General features: G+C 52.7%; 1 protein-coding gene across 2 annotated transcripts in view; it reads left to right on the forward strand.

Moving 5' to 3' along the window:
* Nol4l (nucleolar protein 4 like) overlaps positions 1–13,703 on the forward strand; it is a 114,642-nt gene that overhangs the window by 84,124 nt on the left and 16,815 nt on the right. For both annotated transcript variants that reach the window (XM_051193033.1, XM_051193042.1), the window contains exon 5: positions 6,108–6,249. In XM_051193033.1, coding sequence (XP_051048990.1) covers positions 6,108–6,249 — 142 coding nt within the window. The remainder of the gene's footprint in view (positions 1–6,107; positions 6,250–13,703) is intronic.

Here is a 13,703-nt window from a genome sequence, read left to right on the forward strand (position 1 = left end):
TTCTCCCTTGAGATAAAGCCCTACTTATCCCAGAATCAGCTGGAAGCCCCCTTCCCCCACTGCACACCAGTATTGGGGCCCGGGGAGAGTGACGGTGCTCTCCTCACCCCCGTGGGCAGAGAGTGATGGTGAGCCAGGTTTTTTGACCCCTGAAACATGCCTGCTTCTGAGCTGTGGGTTGGTGTGTGTGTGTGGGGGGGGGGAAGGGTCCATTGATGGCCCAGGCACCAGTGAGTAGCTTAACCCCAGGTTGTAAATTACCCTTCCATTGGAAAGCCATTTGAACCCAGATGTGTCTTTGAATGCAATCCAGGCTCCTCTGCTGGCCTGTCCTCTTGAGTAGTTTCAAGGCAGCACCTCCTTCTGCTCTCTCTGCCCCATTCAGCACCTTCCTACCAACCAGTGGCAAAGTGCACCCCAGCCTACCTCCCTGCTGAGAAGGTTAACTTTGAGGAACTTCTTCCCCAGGACCTCAGCCATCCTGGGGCAATAGGGAGCTGGTCCATCCCTGAGTTGCTCAAGAACTTTTTAGTCTGACCTGAGTCCTTTTCTTGGAAAAGGTAGACCCGGAGAGGGTTAGCTCAGAGTGCTTCCTCTCTGGCCATCCTTTTGGCTGGAAGAACTCTCATTGCCCAAGAAACTCAGATCCTCATTGATGGCAGGAGCTGGGGTATCAGTGAGGTCTCATGGTGAGGAATGCTGGGTAAACAGTTAGTTGCCTTTGCCTTTGCTTAGGAACAAAAGCCCATACACTAATGGGAAGGTGTGGAAAATGCTCACTCCAGCATCCAGGCATCCACTATGGGAAGGACAGTGGAGCATGCACATGGGTACATACATGAATATGGCGCTGACAGGCACAGTGTGAGAGTCTGTGAATGAGTGTGGGTGGGGGAGAGTGCTCCCCAAGTGTGGTGGGTGACTGGCTGGATGGAACACTCCTCCCCCCCCCCCCAAGAGTGTTAGCAAGAAGTAGAATTGTGTGTGCTGTCTCTCAGAAGACTCACCAGCGTTTCTGGTGGGCATTGATGGGGTACAGCTGAATTCAGCAACAGTGTTGGAAGCCTCAAGTGCCCAGGAGCCGACTCAGATCTATCTCCCTCCTGTTTTTTTCTTTTTTGTTTTGTTTTGTTTTGTTTTTTTTCTTTTCTTTTCTTCTGAGACAGGGTTTCTCTGTAGCTTTGGAGGCTGTTGTCCTGGAAGTAGCTCTTTTAGACCAGGCTGGTCTCGAACTCACAAGAGATCTGCCACTACCGCCCAGCCTCCCTCCTGTTTTTTTTTTTTTTTTTTTTTTTTTCATGCAACACCATCACAACAGGGGCATGAACCTTTGCTTGCTTTGGAGCCTGAGAGTTTTTTCAGTTTCCATTAGTGAGTGCCTGATGAGCTGAAGTAGTTAAGCTGGGGTCAAATGTGGTTCAGCACTTTCTTGGCATATTCCGAGTGATGTGTGTAATGCTCACCCCAAACAGCTCAGGGGCTGAGCATTCCCTGACCTGGCTGGGCTCACTCACAGGTGACCCAGAAGCTGATGTCCAACACTAGACTGAGAAGCCACCAACCACATCCTAGTATTAGTATATATGCTAATTTGAGAGCTGGGGCTGGAGGGAGGGGCACACTGGTGTTCTTTCCAGTTGTCCAAAAGCCTGGGGGCAGTGGGGTTGGGGGGGGTAGCCAGCCGGGAGTGTCTGTTTCCTGCCTGACCTAGGAGCATCCTTGAACATCCCCACCCCCACCATGGTCTGAAACCCACACCCAGGGCTGCAGATCAGGCAGGCCTTATGGCCTCGCTAGTACTGAATTCTCGGTAAATCCTCCTCCCTTTCTTTCTCAAGTGAGTGGTTGAGATAGAGTTACAGCTCTGAGGAAAGGCCTGGAAAATACTGTAGCAGGCACGCCCCAGAATTCCGAGTCCTGGAAGATGCAAATGGCTCGGCTTCAGAGGCACCAGGAACCTAGTTCCAGAGAAGTTGACCCCAGTTGTAAAATAATCAGGTTACTGATAGCACCTGCCCATAGTTATAGCCATGGATACAGGCCTGCTTCCACTTTCCTCCATATGTCTCCTGAATTCCCCTCCTCTGGGCTGCACAGTGGGTTGGTGCTGTAGAGGTCTGCAGAGGAGGAAGGGCCTGGGCTAGCTGGGTGGGGATAGATGGAACTAGGTCCTGAATTTTGGACTGAAGATAAGAGACTCAGGGGTTTGGTCAGCTCCTCTCTGTACCCAGAGTGAGAACTCTCAGGTTGGGGGTGTGTCCTAAAGACTGGCTGCTACTTACTCTGCCAGGCCAACACAAGAGTACCCCCTTTGAGAAGGTCAGTTGGCCCTGCTGCCCTGTGGCCCATGATGGCACAAGCTCCGTGGTGTATGATCTGATGAACTTTTATTGCCAGGTGGGCAAGGCCGCAGCTCCCAGGTCAGTCACACAGAATCTCAGGAAAGGGATTTTAGAAGCATGGCATGCATACTTTTAATTTCAAATAAGCGTCCCAGTGAAGTTACTTAACAGAGGGAGAAATTAGTAGCCCATGTTGTGAGATTTAAGAAGGGAGCCAGAAGTAGTGACCTGTTTGTGGCCTCATGAGGGAGCAGGGGGTGGGGTGCCTGGGGTCTTCTGGCTTCAGGCATGGTTGCCATTCCCGACCTGGGTTGGTTGCCTCCCTTTCTTCCTCCCTCCCCCACAGGTCCCTCTGGACTCAGGGTGATGGGTCTGAACTGTGTGCTCTGGTAATTGCCCATGTAATTAGCCTGCCTTGCCAGCCTCAGCTCAGGGGTGAATAGGTGAGTAGAGAGTTTGAGTCTGCTCCTCTGTAATGTGGGCCTTGTCCGGTTGACAGCCCAGCTCTGCTACAGGTAGGGCTTACAGAAGGCTGTCTGCAGGTCAGCCCTGCAAGTGTAGGTGTTGGAGGTGGTCGTGGGTGTCAGTCTGGCCACATCCACAGCTACAGCTTACTCGGTTTTGTTTGTTTTCTGAAAAATTTAGGTTTAATAGTCTTGATTTATCACTTAAAAAAAAAAAAAAAAGCCATAGCAGTCAGTGTTTGGGTTTTCAAAATTCCCAGAGCCATCTTTCACAGTTAGGATGGCAGAGACCTGGGTGCTATGGAAAAGTCCCTGGGGAGAGGGCCATGGTGTTCAGTAACTGCAGTGCCCCAGAGCCCTTCTCCACACTTGTAAGTGGGCCAGAAGTTTTAGCTGATTCCTCTCCCCAGATACAGTCTGAGGGTAGGGATCCCTCCTTAGCCATATAGATCCCTAGGTCAACTCAGCACAAAGTAGATGTTCAATAATGTGCATGAAACTCGGCGTGTGTGTGTGTGTCTGTGTGTGTGTGTGTGTGTGTGTGTGTGTGTGTGTGTAGTGCTCCCCCCCCCCCTTTATCTTGAGGCACTTTTGTTCAAAGGATGGAAAGTGCCATTTCATGGCTCTGGGTGCAGACTGTCTAGATTCCGATCCCAGCTCTGCCCCTAGTTCTGTTGCCCTGGACAGTTGGGGCAAGCCTTTGAGATGGAGTATGACTAGACCTGGAGAGAGGCCTGCCCTGCTGGGCCTTGTGGGGCCATTGTGAGGAAATCTTAGGAAGCCCTTGTCCCAGAGCCGGAGAGCCTCGAGCATGCAGGTATTGGATGCTTTTTCTTTCCAGGTAATTTCTGTGTCAGTCTGAAATGCAGTCCCATCTATTGGGCAGGGTGTGGTAGAGCCCTTTTTCCTGAACAGTTCAGCTATCTAAGCCAGAGCAGCCCTAGGCCTTTTGTGGGATGGCTAGCAGACGTAACTAAGGGATGCATGCAGCCTCTGGCCCACTTTTCATGTGGCCCCTGTTTAAGAACTGTGCAGTGGGACCACAGCCCCTAATTGTCAGATTAATGCAGCATCCTCATTAAAACACCACATCCTGCCAGGCAGTTTAGTCAGTTCAACAAGTCTTGCTACCTCATGAGAAACTGAGAGAACAGGCAGTCTGGTCCCTACTACTGGAAGGCCCAAGAGCCTTCTGGGGTGACAGGACAGAGCCCCACGGCAGTTTTGTGTTGTGACTGGGCTGGTGGTGCAGACAGGCAGGCTGTTTACAAGAGGAGCTGTGGAGCACGGGCAGCAACTGATGTGAATGAAGCCACTTCATGCTCCGTGGATGGGGAGTAGCAGGAAGGCCAGGAACTGTAGTCCCAGCACTTAGCAAGACCCTGGGTCCACAGCTGGTGTCCAGGAAACCCGGGAGTGAACAAGTGGGCGTGAATAGGTGGCTGTCCAACTCTGGAGGCTGAGACAGGAGGATGGCAAACTGGAGGCCAGTCTAGGCCACATAGGTAGCGCCTCTTTCTTCTCTTTGTTTTGTTTTGAGACAGGTTTAGTCTGTGTAGCCCCTAGTGTCAGAGAACTCAACTCTATAGACTAAGCTAGCCTCAAACTTAGAGACTCCTTGCCTCTGTGCTGCCACCCAGCTGCCTCCTGTTTCAAAAGGTATTAAAAAAAAAAAAAAATACAGCTAGGAAACAGTCGCTTAATTGGTGCATTCTCCACAGTGCTTCTGAGTTCTCCTGCCTATGAGAGGCCCAGGGAAGAGACCCTGCTTCTGCCTCCCAGAGCCCATCCTTGGAGTCAGCAGGGGAACAGGAAAGTCCTCGCTCTGCTCTGTCCTGCTCTGTGTCCTTGCTCTATACCTTCAAGAGATCTTTCCCTGTTGTATCTTTTGTGCAAAGAGCCTGTAGAGTATGCATAGCATGCCGTCCCTGTTGGCTGCGACACACGTGCTGTCATGAAGGCAGGCTGTGGGAAGCTTGTGTGTATAGTAAGGTAGCACAGAGGATGAGTGTATGTAACTAGCACTTGTATGGGAGAACACACTGGGCTCTGTCCCCAGGGTTCCTGGTGTGTACATTTTGGACCTGCAGTGTTGTAGCTCAGCTTCTGTCCTCTGGACTCGGCACAGAGGGTCCATGCTGCTGCATAGAAGCTGTGAATTCCAGGAAACTGCTGCCAGCAGGCATGGTTGGGGGAGGGAGGGAGACTCAACCTCCGGTTCCCTAGCACTTGGAGCAGATGTGTCTGCCTCAGGGACAGCAGTTGAAGAAAGTTCAAACCAGAGTGTGTTTGCTCACCATAAAAGAGATGTCTGTGAGAGGGCCCTGTAGGGTGGCTCCAAGGGTGCTCTGCCATGGGCCCACGGAGGCTGTTATATCTTGCTAGGGGTTGGGGCACAAGGTCAGGGCTCCACAAGCGCCACTGCTGGGCCATCTTCTCTGTGTAATACAGCCAGAGCCCCAACCCAGTTGCTTGCTGCTCTTGAAAGGGGCTGGATCAGAAGGAGGTGGGGTTCCTTCCTGCTGGAAGGCTGGACTAAAGGGGCCCCATCCCGGGGCTTCCCAGATGACTCGCCAAGGGCACACCGAAGCCAGCAGTCAGGGGAAAGGAGCCAGTGCTGTCCTCTCCAGCAGCCTATCTGCTGTTTGGAAGGCCTTGGCACACTCTCCCCCTGTCTCTTCTTGGTGTGATCAGAACCCTGGCCTGCCCCACCCCCTTCCTTCTCCACACTTCTGGGTTTGGCCTGCTCAACTCTGGAAGCCGCCCAAGAGCATATCTTTGAAGCACAGCAAAGGTTAGGAAGGAGGAAGACAGAAATGTCCTCTGGGCTGGGGGAGAGGGAGAAAGGAATTCCATGTATGCTCCACAGGAGTTGGCGGCAAGCCTGGTGGGGGCTGCCACCTTGCCTCCTCGGTGCCCAGCATGTCTTGCTACCCAGTGCAGGCACTGTTCAGAGTGAGCCCTCTTCCTCGGGCTCTGGGTGGGGGAATGCTGGCTCTTGTTTACAGCACTCATTTCAACCTTGGCTCATAAGGGGAAGAGCCAGGCCCTGCTATCCGCTCCACAGGATGAGACCTCTTAATTGTCTTCAATTACAGACAGTACGGGCCCTCAGCCCTGGCTTCCACTAGGAACCAGAGCCCAAGCCACTTCAGAAGGTCAGGGGGAATGCCATCCAGCTCTCACTGCAAGCTCTCAGGGGCTCCCTGGGCCCTCTGGGACCCTTTCTAGTCTGCCCCAAAGACCACCCGGACTCAGTGTGCGCCTGCTCTTGTTGAACACCTTCTTTGCCTCTGTTCAGGATGAAACGTCTGTGAGCAGTGAAGATTTTGATATGAATGACTCCACATGGATGTCAGCTGACCCCCACCTGGCCTCCAGCCTGAGCCCCAGCCAGGAAGAGAGGATGCGGAGCCCGCAGAACCTCCATAGCCAAGAGGATGGTGAGTGACCCTTGGCAGCTGGCAGGGAGGCCGCAAATTGTCCTGTGAGTGGCCTGCAGTGCTCTGGGTGGTGGGACCCAGGTGACACTGGGGCGTCCCTGTTGTGCTTGAAAGCTGGTATTGTCTGCATCTGTGCAAGCCCAGCTGCCCCAAAGAGAAAAGGTTGCTCTCATGTGCAGGGCACCTGACTGGCCATGGGGGTGGCCTATTGTCTGTTTGCTCCTGTCCTTGCTCGTGGGCTCGCCAGATGAGGGCTTCAGAATCACCATGATTCAGGTCTAGGAAGGTCAGGGATGTGTGTGACCTGGAGCTGTGTTCTTGTGACCCAGGGAAGACTGGCTTTGGGACAGAGCTACCTGGTCAGTGGCCAGGCAGTTGGTAGCTGACCAGGGTGGACTGGGCTACTATTTGTCTGGATTTTCTTGGGGTTGGAGAGTCAGGGTCAGAAGTCAGATGTTCATTCCATGGTTCCATATAAAGCCTGGGAATTGGCTCTGGGCCCTATGTCAACTGGACCTGGCCAGGTTGGGATGTGGTATAGGCAGCCCTTGTAGGCCGAGGCCCCTGTAGGGCTCGTTTCCAGGACTAGATCACTAGGAGTAAGGGATGAACCCATAGCTAGGCCTCAGAGAACTGGGGTATAGGGGCTGGTAATTAGGAAAGGTCAAAGGTCAGGGCTTGGAATGTGGGAGGGAGGCACACGGTTGAAAAGGGGCGTAATGTTAACTCTGCAAAAAAAAAAAAAAAAGGGTGAGCCTTAAAGAGTAAATAAGGGGTAGGAGCCTTGCTGTTTGGGTCAAAGTTCATCTCCATGGCAGAACCCACACACTGATCCTCCCTCCCAGCCTGAGTCCAGCTTTATCTGGGAGGAGTGTAGCACACAGGCAACTGGAAGTATCTGGGCCTGGAGCTAGGGAACCTGGGGGTGGCTGTGTGAGGAGTGGGGTGCCAGGCTGCTGGGAAAGAAAAGGCTTCTGTGCCTTGATGCCTCGTGAGGTCAGCAAGACCTCCTCGTGCTGTGAGCCCCCAGACTACTGTTGCCTTATAGCATTCCCACGGGGTGGGGCCCGATGGGGGCTCTGGGGTAGGGACAGCCCAGCAGCTGACTCCAGCCTCATCTGAGCGGACTGAGAGCCACACCCAACAGCGTACCAAGAGCCATGTTAGCAGCGCTCAGCAAGCACCCTTGGTTATGCCTTCTTCCCGAGAAAGATCTAATTTTTTTTTTCTTCTTCTTCTTCCTCCTCCTCCTCCTCGTCATCCTCCTCCTCGTCTGGAGTAGTAAGGCTGTCTCAATCCCCAAAGGTCTGGTTGTGCCGTTGCTCCTTACTGTACCCTTTTGGAACCATGGTCACTGTTCAAGAACACTGCCTTGGAGTCTCAGTGGATTGAGGTTGTCAGGATTGTCAGCAAGCCAACTGGGGGTTTCTGCTGGGGCTGTAATGTCCGATCTAGGACTTGGTGATGGTGCAGTGCAGGTGAAGAGGCAGAGGCGGTTAGCTGTCCTGGCTGTGGGCAGGGGACATGTCATAGGCAGGCTGGCCTGCTAGTGGGCTAGCGTTTATGAGGGCAAACAGCAGAGCTAGGAACAGGGAGGATGGTGTTGGTCACAGGCCACCGATTTAATTATTGAATCAGTGGCTGATCCTGGAGACTGGAGGCTGATGTGTTTGCCAGAGGCCAGCCTAGAACCAGTGCAGAGGGTGTATATATATGCCTTAAGGAAACCCAGACATCTGTTCTGGTCTCTGTTACCTCTCATGTCTTTGGGGCCTGCTGGTGACCAAAGTGTCTGCTCAAAGGATTTCTCACAGGGTTTTGGTTGGTCATGAACACAGCCTGAAGTACTGGTCTAGCCCTCCAGCTGTGCCCCACAATGTGTGCTCAGTATAGATTTTGTGAGCTGACATCTGGCCCCCATGAGTGAGCCAATGTCTCTTACTATTCTTAAAGGACTAGGGGTGGGAACAAATTCAGCAGGTGGCTTTGGTAATGTATCCCACACCCAACCCTAACTCTGCTTGTGTGTCTATCCCTGGAAACGCTTGCCCCCCCAACCCCACCTAGCTCTTAATCCTTTGGAGCCCATTGGATGGATAGGCATCTGGATATCTCCTCCCTAGTTCTATAAGGTGCACTGTGCTCTGTATTAGTGCTGGCCATCGCTCTGCCCTGTGCTTCTCCAGCTGCATGCCTGGCCCATTACAGGGGTCTGTTGAATGTTTGTGGCCCAAATGAAAAGGCGAACTGACATTAATAGAGACTGCCCTTGAGTGTGGCAGACAGGGAAATAGAGGCCCCCTTCCTTGTTAGGGACAAGTTGGCTTCTTTGTTCCTGAGACCATACCCCAGCATGCCAGAAGTGCAGGGCTGCTGGGCACTTCCACCCCGACTACCTGTGATACAAGCCAGAGTGATGGCTAGAAGCCAGGCAGTTCGTACAGGCTATACCTCTAGGGATTATTAGTCAGTTAGGGCTACCCTTTAAGTTACTTTTGTGTTTGATTTTGAGACAGGGTCTTTCTATATGGCCCAGACTGACCTTAACTAGTATGAGTCCCCTCCCCTCAGCCCTGAGTGTTGGGGCCACAGACCTATGCCACCACTTCCGCCTTCTCTCTTTAAATTTTAACAAAAGCAGAAGAAGGCTGGGCCTTGGTAGGGCGGGTCCCATGGTCGGGACCATTGAACCCAGAGAATGGAAAGCATGCCAGCTTTTGCCACTAAATTGTCTCCTATTCTCCTGTCCCTGTCTCAGTCCTATCTTCCAGCCCTCCCCCCCCCAGGCCCTCCCATGGTAGTTTCCCCCTCCTTTGCTGAGGACCTGTTCTTGGGTGGCAGGCAGCAAGCCTCATTTCACAATGCTCTCTCAGTTGGGACCATGTTTGAGGCCTGTTTCTGGGCATCAGTCTTGTCCCATCTCACAGAGGAGGAAATTAAGGGTGGAGGCAGTCTGGCCGGCACCGAGAGGCTCCCTCCTCGCTCTACTCTGGCAGGCATTCCTATGAGGTGCAAGGGTCTTCACACATTGAGTGACACAGCTTCCTTCTTCCTCCTACCCATGCACAGCCCAAGGCCAGCTCTTGGCTTTGAGATTTTCTCTTGTGTCTGTCAGGGCTTCTGACCTAGGAGTTGACAAAGACAGAGAACCATTGAGATGTTGTACAGAGCTCTTAAAGTCTGGCATTGCCTTGGAGCTGAAAACCCATCATCCTATCATGACCCATCTGTGGGATTCTCTGTTTAGTGCTGTGTCTGTCTCCTCCCTATCCTGTTAGCACCCCAGGGGCCATAAGACAGGTCCCAGCACAAGGCAGTGTTGGGAAAACATGGGTGAGTGACTGAGTGACACCCAGGAGGTAAGCTAGCAGGTCTCCTGAAGGGCAGTCAAGCAGGACCAGGGTCCTAACCCTGTTTGCAGCTCCTCCTCCTGTTCCCCTGCCACGACTCTACAAGGCCCCTCACTGTGCCCCTTCCTGAATGGAAAACTTGAGGCCTGGCCTCCAGAAGGGATGCATGGGGGCAGGGAACGGACATTACTCATCCCCACCTCCACCGGCAGACAGGAAGCTCGCGCCAGGGGACAGTGGAGGGTCCTGCTTCCGCCCTTCTACAGCATAGGCTGGGGGGTTGACTGGCAGGAATTCTGCAGAGCACTGAAGCCTTTCAGGGCTAACGTGTGCCCTTCTCAGATGAGGCACTCCGGTGATCTGTCCTTGGAGACCTGCTGGATGTGGGTGCTTCCCACAGTTAGGTTGGGACTCCTACTTCCTACAGGCCAGTGCTGTGTCCTGGTGCCCAGCACTAAGCTGGGTGGAGTCAGGGAGGGGTTTTCAGCAGTCTGACCAAGTGACACACGAGGTTGTCAGCCTCTCCCATGTCTCCTTGGCTTTGGCAGGAGAGCATCAGGCACAGAGAAGTGGGTACCCTGCTGGGCTGTCACCTTCCTGAGGGCAGCCACTATGGTGATACAAATGGGTCTTGATGCTCCCCTCGCTTCCCTAGTTTGTGCATTGCAGATAATTCAGGACAGGAGCTCAAGAAGAGAAGAAAGAAGCAAAATGCTCCAGTATTGGGGCTCTCCTCCAGCTTCCCTGATGCTTGTGTGTCATCCATTCTCTTTGGTGGGAGGATCACACTGTGCTACATTTCTCCTCACATAATGGCTTCCCCTCTTTGCTGTCATTGGTCCTGTTGCTGTAAAAGTTGTCCAGTCTTTGCTGTGACCCCAGCCCCAGCACTATGCACTGAGTTCCTTAGGGCTCTGATATGGAAATGGCTTGTCCAGACCACAGGAAGCAGCCAGCCATTTGTCCTAGGCTTTGTCCCAGTCCCTGCCATGTGTAGATGCTCAATGATGACTATTGTGTGGCCATGGACTGCTGGGAGCCAGGCAAGGGCTCCTAGGAGGAGGCACTGGGCCGCAGCCTATCAGAGGAAGCAGGAGTGGGATTGGAGTCTCAGGGTCCCAAATGCCCCGCGGCCAAGAAAGGAAGTCAGGGCAGCCACAGACAGACTGCAGCATAGGCTACTTGCTACAGGGCCACTTCTGTGGGCCGAGGACTCACCTGGACCTGGCTTCCTGTAGGCCTGTCCTGTCCTCTGCGAGGGGTCTCTCTTCCCCACCGGCTGTTCTAAGCAAGTTGCTCACTCTGTGTCAGCCTCAGCACCTGTCTGGTGTGGCTGGATGGCTGTGACCACTAATCTTGGTGTGCCCTTAGAAGCTGTCAGAAGACCAAAGCTTTGGACCTTCCGGCTCCTGTGCCTTCTGAGTGGGGTCTTCTTCCACCCAGAAATGCCAACTGGGTATCTGAGCATCCCCTTGTGAGCAGCTGGGGTCTAGTCATGCTGGCTCAAAATTTTAGCGGTGCAGCCTCTCCTCTCCCAGCCAGACCCATGTGTCGGGGTGCATCCCTCCCAGGTTTTCCTCTGCTCTGGGCCCAGGGGAGGTGGGGGAAGACTTAGGCGCTAGCTCTCCCATCTGATACAGGTCCAGAGCCTGCCTCGGCTCCTTGCTGGTGTGGTGAGGAACAAGTCATTTTCCCTCTTTAATGGTTGGATAATAACCTTGTGCCCACTTTACTGGGCTGTTGAGGGCTCGATGGTGTGTGGTCATTGGGAAGGGTCATAGGCCAGGCTGGAAGTGAGGCTCTTGGCCCACTGGCACCTTCAGACCTAAAAGGCTGTGGGTGGGTTTTGGGGGTGGTCAGTGATCACTGTGAACCAAAAGGGCCTTCTACCTCTCCCAGATTCTTTGAGCCCTCCACCAAACCCACTTGGCCCAGTCCTGTTCTGTTCCCTTGGCTTCCTCAGGTCCCACGGGCCTCTGCTCACAGCTTTCTTCCTAAATGTAGATTGCTGTCCTTAACCCTTAGGATCTTGGGATTTCAGAAAGGGAGCCAGAGCCAGCCATGGTGGTTCACTCCTGTAACCCCAGTGCTGAGGCTGAGGCAGGAGGATGGTGAATTGGCCATGAGCCTAGGCTACATAGCAGGTTTGAGGCCAACTTAAATTACATAGCAAAGATTCCATGTTAAAAGCCAACTGAACAGCTGCGCCAGGGAGGCCACAATGCCAGCTGATGTCTGAGCTATCATAGCTTTCCTTAGCATCATGGGTTCCTGCCCTTTCCCACCACAGGTCCATGAGGATCCTGCCTGTTGACTCACGGCTGCTGTGTCTTTGCATGGCTCTGGGTCTTGGACTTGAATGGGGGAAGCAAGGGAATGAAGAAAAGACAGATGGACAACAGACAGAAAGCTGGAATTGGGTGGCCTGAGCTCTGGGATAGGAACTGTGGCACCCTGGAAGCTGGCATGTTTATAGAATAGAGTTGAATTTACGAGAACAGCTGAACGAGGAGGCAGAGTTGGCTGTCTGCAGCTTGATCAAGGAGGCAGGGTTGGCTAATCTTGGTAGGAGCAGTCTCTTGGTTCGGGGGTGAGGGTCACTCTTCGGGCTGTAAGCATCCAGGGGGAGAAAGCTGTGGTGAACATTTTCTGCACACACGGTCAGCATTCACACTCAGACCCGGAGGAAGGCTATGCCACTTCCCTGAACCCAGCCCGGAGAAGGCTTTGCTGTTTTCTTGTGGGTCTGAGACTTTGGAGTCCTTGACATGACTGTGCCCATGTCAACAGAGTACATTCATTCTCTCAGGGCTTCATTCACTCAGGGTTTCCTCTGCTCCCTATACGCAGCCTCCGCCCATCACCCACTCCCATGCTCGCAGGTGGCTGAGGAGACAGCTGAGGGTAATGTTGCCTGTCTGGGGAGACGCAGCCAGGTGCCCCCGTGTACTGCCGCCCACAGCGCTCCTAGAGTGAGAACTTGGGCCAGTGGTTGCATGACTGGTAGAGAAAGGGATGGGTGAGAGTTGGGGCCAGGCCACGGCACCTCTAGTCCCTCTGCCATGCCCACCCTTCAGTAGCTTCACTACCTGTACGGAACAACAAACAGGTTCTGTATCATGTGGGTTTGGAGCTCCTGGCCCCTACAGCTGAGTCACTGTGAACTCAGTCCTCCTGGGTTAGACACTGCCCCGGTTACTGTCACATGGAGGAAGGAGTGGTACCTATTGTAGCCTCCTGGGATGGCCTTCAAGGGTCTTTGTTTGATATAGGGGTCTCACTATGCTGTTAGTTCCTTCAGTCTGTCTCATGGCCTCCTGAGTGTGGGATTACAGGCCCGCTCTACCATGCCCAACTCCACACTGGTCTCTTACCATTGCTTTCTTTCTTTTAAATTACTTTCTATTATTTTATGTGTATGTGTATTTTGCTTGTATATATATCTGTGTGCCACATGTGAACCTGGTGCCCATGGAATTCAGAAGAAGGTGTCGGATCCCTTGGAATTAAGGTACAGATGGCCGTGAGCCATACTATGTGGGTGCTGGGAATTGAACCCAGGTCCTCTGAAGAGCAGTCAGATCTCTCTGAGCCATCTCTCCAGCCCCATCTTTATTTAATAACTAACTAACCAACCAAATAAATAAATAAACAAACAAACAAATAAATAAATAAAGAGCTGGGTGTTGGTGGCACACGCCTTAAGTTCCAGCACTCTGGAGGCAGAGGTAGGCGAATCTCTGTGAGTTTGAGGCCAGTCTGGTTTACAGAACTAGTTCCAGGACAGGCTCCAAAGCAATACAGAGAAACCCTGTTTCGAAAAACAAAAACAAAAAAAAAAAATTTTTTTTTAAATCAAAAAATAAATAAAAAACCAGCAGCATTGGAGATGGAACCTTGTGCATGCTAGAGACCATTTTACACCAGGCTATCTCCCTAGCTGCACAAGTGGACTTTTGTTTTGTTTGTTTTTGTTTTTCGAGACAGAGTTTCTCTGTAGCTTTGGAGCCTGTCCTAGAACTTGCTCTGTAGACCAGAGATTCAGCTGCCTCTGCCTCTTGAGTGCTGGGATTAAAGGCATTTAAACAGAGCTTCTCTGCCTCA

The sequence above is a fragment of the Phodopus roborovskii genome, unplaced genomic scaffold (genome assembly GCF_943737965.1).
Source record: "Phodopus roborovskii unplaced genomic scaffold, PHOROB, whole genome shotgun sequence".
Lineage (NCBI taxonomy): Eukaryota > Metazoa > Chordata > Mammalia > Rodentia > Cricetidae > Phodopus > Phodopus roborovskii.